General features: G+C 40.2%; 1 protein-coding gene across 1 annotated transcript; it reads left to right on the plus strand.

Moving 5' to 3' along the window:
* Positions 1 to 4053: 4053 nt before the first annotated feature.
* On the plus strand, positions 4054 to 4524 carry LOC143581850 (uncharacterized). Its single transcript, XM_077064535.1, has one exon. It carries the CDS (start codon positions 4054 to 4056, stop codon positions 4522 to 4524), a length of 471 nt encoding a protein of 156 aa, XP_076920650.1.
* Positions 4525 to 7555: the final 3031 nt, after the last annotated feature.

The raw sequence follows: 7555 nt of genomic DNA on the forward strand, positions 1-7555 counted from the left end.
GAAGTTATTCAAAGAAATTGAAGGGATAAAAAAGAAGCCAGGGCAGGAGGCTACTCCAATCATGCCCAGAGCTCTTGATTTTGATTCTCCAGGATCATCTATCCTCCAGAATCACGGATCCTTGGGGGCACAGCCAATAAGGGCTCCGTCTCAGCAGCAGTCAGGATACTGGGGCGATTACCCTCCGGTATCCTCGGAATTATCTCGACCTATGAGGCCAGATTCCATCAATATGCAACCTCGCTCAACTATGCCAACTGGCTTATTCTCGTCAGAACCTCCCATAGTGTCCTCTGAAGTGCATGTTGGGGATGATATCCCTATGTAGACGCCGCCGTATCCTGAAGCCACTTTTGCTGGAGATACTAGTCATCAAGGCTCAGGATACCAGATGCCTAACCACGATCTCGGTAACAATTTACTTAATGCAAATTTATACACTAACCATGGATCATTGCAGGATAAGGGGATATCCCCCGAGATAGCCAGAAAAATAAAGGATATGATTTCCAATATTCCTGGGATAATACGTCCCGTAGCGGAAGTTCCCGCAGGCAGCCATAGGTTATCCAGATTCACCTGGCCTATGTGCGACGTAGAGATCCCCAAGAAATTTCAAACTCCCAGCATGAAGCTGTATGATGGCACTATGGATCCTGAGGGACACGTAGTTCAGCATAGAGAAAGGATGGAGATCAACCCCATCCCCATTGACATCAAAGAAGTTGCCTTTGCAAGGGATTCGATTTGACACTAACAGGACCGGCTCTCAAATGGTTATTGAGTATTCTTTCCAATACTATTACTTCATTTGTGCATTTGATTAACTTGTTCAATAATCAATTTTCTTGTAGTAGATCTTTTGAAAAAATGTCGGGAGATTTATATAGAATAGTTCAGCTTAATAATGAATCCTTAAGGGATTACATAACTAGATTTAGCAGGGAAGCTTTGGATATCCCCAACCTCGACATGGCGGCTGCAGTTGAAGCTCTCAAGATGGGATTGAAGAAAGATTCTCCTTTCTATAACAATCTTGTCATGACACCATGCAGGAATCTTGACGAAGTCAGAAACAGGGTTTTAAGATACATTTGGCTAGAGGATGACAAGAAGGCTCATGGAAATTTGATTATCCCGAAATACGTGTCTACCAACAGAAAGTCAGATTCTCCAAAAAAATCTCCTGGCCTAAGACTTATTCCAAACAAGATAGTCCCAGGATAAATGATGTGGAAGAAGATGAGGATGATGAAGAGTATCCTAAACTCTCTGAATATTGTTTTAATATTGATATAAGTTGTGTGATATGTGTCATGCAGGATTTAGGTGACAAGGCTAGATGGCCCAAGAAAAACGAAGAGTCCAGATATAGCAAAGACAAGTCCAAATGGTGTGCATACCACGAGGACTTTGGCCATCGCACTGATGATTGTATCGCACTTCGGAAGGAAATAGGATACCTTTTTAGCAAAGGGTACCTGAAGAAACTGTTCGGAAGGAACAAGAAAAAGAGTCAGGATCCTGCCAAGATACCTGAAAGGGCACATTCTCCACCACCCGGAGCAAAGGTCATTGCCTTTATCTCTGGAGGATCGGATATCTGTGGAACTTCGTACTCAGCAGCCAAGAAGCGTGCCAGAGAAACAAAGATGGATAACGAGAGAGACCTCTCCGAACCTCCACGTTGACTACTTAAAAAACTATATCCTTCGAAGAAGAGGATCGATGTGATCTTCAGGATCCCCACCATGATGGTTTGGTAATTACTTTAAGTATAGCTAACTGTTTTGTGCGCAAGATACTAGTCGACGGCGGAAAGCTCCGTGAACATCATCCAACTAGATGCATTGAAGAAAATGGATATCTCGGAATATGAGATTATCCCGAGATCCTTAGTCCTTGTAGGGTTCAGTGGAGAAACTAAGAATACATTGGGAGATATCAAACTTCCAGTATACATAGAGGGAGTAAACTCTCTACAAAAATTTTGTGTTATTGACTCATTATCTTGTTGTAATGTGATCTTAGGAAGGCCATGGATCCATGACATGAAGGCGGTACCCTCAACATACCATCAGTGTGTAAAACTTCTAAGTCCTTGGGGAGTTATCAAGATAGAAAGTGACCAACAAGACGCCAAAGACTGTTATGCATCATCGATGAAGTCAGCTACAAAGCCTACTCCAGCATAGCAATTACAGAAACAATCAGGGGAGGTCCGGCAAGCTAGGGAACAAGATGTGAAGGAAGTATCCTTGGATCCTCGAGATACTGAGATCAAATTTTTGTTAGGATCAGGTATGTCTGAGGATATCGAACAAGGATTGATATCCTTCTTAAAGAAAAGAGCTTCTACCTTCGCCTGGAAACATGAGGATATCACAGGTATCTCTAAATCTATAATTACTCATAAACTTGGTATAGATAACTCTTTCAGGCCAGTGCATCAAAAGCGAAGAAAATTTGCTCCTGAAAGAAACATCATCATACGAGAAGAAGTGGAGAAACTACTCAAGACCAAGATGATAAGAGAGGTACATTATTCTAGATTGTTGGCCAACTTGGTGGTAGTCCAGAAAAAGAATGGGAAATGGAGAGTGTGTGTGGACTTCACAGACCTGAATAAGGTGTGTCCCAAAGATCCCTTTTCCACTTCCACATATTGATTCAATGGTAGATGCAACTGCTGGTCACGAGATACTTATCTTCATGGATGCATCCTCGGGATTCCAACAAATTCAAATGGAACCATCAGATCAAGAAGATACAGCTTTCATGACTCCCACAGGTATATATTGTTATATTGCAATGCCTTTTGGACTAAAAAATGCAGGTGCAACATACCAAAGGCTAGTCAACATGATGTTCAAAGACCAACTGGGGGACACGATGAAGTCTACATAGACGACATGGTGGTGAAATCAAGAAGAGTTGAGGATCACCTCAAAGACTTGGTAACAACATTTGTTATCCTGGATAAGTATAACATGAAGTTAAACCCTGCCAAGTGCCATTTTGGAGTTAAAGCAGGAAAATTCCTAGGATACATGGACACCAAAAAAGGAATAGAAGCAAGCCCCGAGCAGATCAAAGCTATCCTGGATATCAAATCACCAAGAAGCGTCAAAGACGTCCAAAGGTTAACTGGAAGAATAGCAGTTCTCAACAGGTTTATCTCAAGATCCTCAGAAAAGCGCAAAGACTTCCAGGATATCCTGAGGAAGAATCAGAAATTCGAATAGGGAGATAAGCAAGAAAGGGCGCTGGTATCTCTAAAGGAATACTTATCCTCAGCACCACTCCTGATGAAGCCAGTTGATGGTGAGCCACTATTCTTATACTTAGCAGTTTCAGGGGGTTCAATAAGCGCTGTCCTTGTCAAGGATCATGAAGGTCAACAACATCCCATATACTATGTAAGTAAAAGCCTATTAGATGCTGAATCCAGGTAATCTTATCTTGAAAAATTAATCTTAACACTTGTAATGGCATCTACCAAATTAAGACATGATTTTGAAACTCATGTTATTCATGTAAAAACTAACTATCCTATAAGGCTGTTTTGAGAAAACCAGAAATGTCAGGTAGGATGGCGAAATGGGTTGTGAAACTTAGTCCATACGATATCTTGTATGAACCAAGTACAGCCATAAAATCTCAGGCACTTGCCGAGTTTGTGGCTGATTTTAACCAGGATATCCTTGAAGAAGTAGAAAAAGAAGTCCAACAATTGGACGTCAAGGAGAATTGGACTTTGCACACAGATGGAACCTCTAACATAAGAGGGACAGGTCTAGGTATCCTGCTAAAATCGTAATAGGGGGACATTATACCTCTATCTATATCTTATGAGTTTCAAGCTACAAATAATGAGGCTGAATATGAAGCCTTAATAGCAGATTAGCAGGGTTACAATTAGCTAAGGATATGAAGGTCAGGTATCTTCAGGTTTATGTTGATTCCTTATTATTAGCTAACCATTTTAATGGCTCTTATGTAGTAAATGCAGAAAATTTAGCAAAATATTTAGAAATAGTTAAACAATTAGCTATGTGTTTCGAGATGTTTGATATAGTACTGGTACCTAGAGAAGAAAACATTGAAGCAGATGCCTTAACAAATTTAGCATCAGCTCTCAAGATACCAGATGACATCAAGATACCTATTGTACATATTTTGACCCTAGAAACAAAGGAAAACCACGAAGTCATGGACACTTCAAATTCTGATGATAATCCGATATCCTGGACCCATCCCATAACGCGGTATCTTCAGGATAACGAGATCCCACAAGGAGAAAATCCTAGAGCTTTACGAATGAAGGTTACTCAGTGTATTATTCTAAATGATATGTTGTATAGAAAGTCACATGTAGGTCCATACTTGAGGTGCTTGGAACATCATGAAGTACAAGAAGTCCTCAAGGATATACATGAAGGTGATTGCGGAAACCATACTAGGGGCAGAGCCTTAGCATCCAAGATACTTAGTCTAAAAACCAAAGCCTTACTGAAGACCTAGACACTATCGACGAGCTAAGAGATCTTGCTAAAGTCAGAATGGCAGCATATCAACAACGGATAGCCAAGTCATAAAACAAGAATATCAGAATACGAAGATTCCAAGTGGGAGATATGGTGTTGAGAAAGGCATTTCAAAATACCACTAATCCAGCAGATGGGAAACTAGCTCCAAAGTGGGAAGTCCTTATTTGATTGATTCAGAAGCAGGCAAAGGGGCCTACAGATTAATCACTATGGAAAGTGTTCCTTCACTAAGAGCTTGAAATGCTATCCATCTTAAAGCATATTTTTGCTAGTATCCTTAACCGGTATGTTCGTATCCCCAACATTTTAGGATAAAGGTATGTTTCCTGATCTATATTTAGATTCTTACATATTTAAGCTTTATTATCTCTTTATCAAGTTTACTGACTTAACATCGGAGGGGTGTTAGCCAGGCTAACACCCACCCTTCATCAAGAGTTCAGTGTCTTGCAGGTATTTTAAGGATACATTATCTTGACAACAATTAGAGCCTGATTACCTCCCACATGAATATGATATCCCTGATATCTTCTAAGGTTTAAAGGTCTTCACTTTTCTGACGAATTGGGTAACACCCCGCTTGGAACGCACGATATTCGACTATAGTTCGAGGCAGTCGGATCAGACCAGCTGATAATCCGGTTGTAGTTGGGTATAGATCAGATCCTCAAGATAAGTGGCATACGTGTCACACATACGTTCCTAAGGTTTATAGCATTTTCATGTTATCTAAGGTTTCGGCATTTTCATGTCGCTCACATTTGGGATTTTCCCCAGTTTTATATAAGGTTTAGACATTTTCATGTCTCTCAAGCAAAGGCCTTGTCGCCAGCATAACGGGTTTACCCCAGTAAAGGCCTCGTCGCCAGTAAAAGGATTTTATCTTAAACAGGCTTTGTCGCCAGATTTGTCTAACTTGCTTTTGCTAGATCAGAGATTGGTAAAATCACTAAGTGCAAGGATGTTGCTTAGTTATTTTTAACTTGGATGGCACAAATTCCAAGAACATGATGCATAAAGGCTCAACCTATGGGGACATCATATGTAAGCTTGTTAACTTAATATCTGCTACAAAGGTACACTTTTATACCTAACTTTGCTTTGCATTTTTTTTTCTTTTGAAATACGATCTTTCGGCTTAATTGTGTCGACTCTCATCTATAGAAATGTTAAACATATATCTTATGGATATGTTATACTTAATAAGTTTTAAGGATATGTTTTCCGTATGTATTATCCTAAGATATTGAAATTTTAAATATGATAAGTCTTGGAGATATATTCTCTGGATATATTATCCTTAAGATATATTATTCTGAAAATAGGTAAGTTTAAAATATTTTGGAGATGTTATGTTTAAAACATATCAAGATGATTTATCTAAAATATCATACAAATAAAACACAATGTAAAGCCAAAAGATTATGTCATTACCAACAAAAAGTGCAGGATATTAGAAAACAATGCCCAGGCTTCATTCTCAATAGATGGAAGTCCCTTCCACCTAGGCATTGTCAGATCAGATTGTTAAAGTTCAGGATAATATGGCATTTGTCTTGGAACTAAAGATCCCTCTACCCATATTTCCAAATTATCCTAAAGCATAATTGTTCAAAAACAGAAATTAAAGTTGTTCAGTATACTACCACCCAAGGTTGTAAAAGTCGTTTGGCGGTCCTAGGCGGTCGACTGGGGAGTTGCGAGTACTCGGGAGTAGTCGGGGATTACTCAGAAAATAAATAAGGAGTACTCGGCCGAGGCGGGGAGTACTCGATCTAGGCGGGGAGTAATCGGGGAGTACTTGGCCGCCTACTCGGGAGATTTACAACATTGATACCACCAACAACCATGACAAACAAATATTCATAAAAAACCGGGTTCAGGCCTTGTCTTTATTGACATCATTGCCCGGCTGATCACCGTCACCCGCCGTCTTCGCTGCCTCGTTGCTCACCGCCTCGTCCGCCACCTTGTCCACCATGCTTGGCCCCGGCTCCTCTACGCTCTCTCCACTCAACTCCTTCATAATCTTCTCCCACTCCACCACATCCCAAAAGGGAGTATCCAGGCCTGCATCCTTAGCCTCCTTTGCCATTATGAGACGAGATTGGAATATGGAGATGGCTGCTGATTTCTTAGCCCCCTCTGTAACCTCTTGGATCCTCACCAAGCTATCCGCCTCCTGGTGGACCAGCTCCTTTCTCGCCATCACGAGCTCCTACTTCATGCCTTCGAGCTCTTTGGTTTTCTTTTTAAGAAGGCTAGTCTTGGTGGCCCCAATCTTCAACAACTCGGCGACGCTGGTGTTGGATTCAAAGAGTTCCTGGCTCATGGCAGCAAACCTGGAAGAGAGGTGCTCGAGACCCTGTCAAAACAAACAATCCTTAGTGATGGTCGGGTATTATGTTTATATATTATTATGTTAATTGTATAGTTTTATTTAGTTTATTGTGTGAACTATGGTACTTCAGACGTGTTTGTGTGTTTCAGGTCATTGGACGTTGAAGATACTAACTAAAGACATTTATAAGCATGCTTTGGAGTATTGGAAAGACTGGGTTCTATGCGCTTATGGTTGAGGGTTTAATAATAATAATAATAATAATAATAGAAGTGAAAGATTGAAAAGGAAAAGTAAACATATAATCTTGAAATTGAAAGAACTAATATAATATTTATTTTGACTTTTGAGTGCAGCTACCTCGTGAGCATATATTTCAACATCAAAGTGAGTTAATGGAAAAACAAATGTGGGCTTATGATTATTTCAAAGTTCAACATGGATAATTAAGAGATCATATAACTGGGCCACGATAAAGGATAATAGGTCCACGGCGAGAACAAAAGTGTGTGCTTGTGATAACAATAGAGTTTTCAACGGCAGGAGGTTTTTACGAAGCAGGGAGAGAAAACTAGGTCAGAGGGAAAAGTGGAAAAGAGGGATGGAAACAGTAGGCGATGCAAGGAAAAAGAAAAGAGAAAAATCAAACCCTATCCATTGATCC

This window comes from Bidens hawaiensis, unplaced genomic scaffold (genome assembly GCF_021521415.1).
Source record: "Bidens hawaiensis isolate Kalapana, Puna unplaced genomic scaffold, B.hawaiensis_p1.1 tig00031208_1, whole genome shotgun sequence".
Lineage (NCBI taxonomy): Eukaryota > Viridiplantae > Streptophyta > Magnoliopsida > Asterales > Asteraceae > Bidens > Bidens hawaiensis.

Coding starts and splice junctions, on each gene's coding strand:
- LOC143581850 (XM_077064535.1), top strand. CDS start 4,054: ATGTGTTTCGAGATGTTTGATATAGTACTGGTACCTAGAGAAGAAAAC.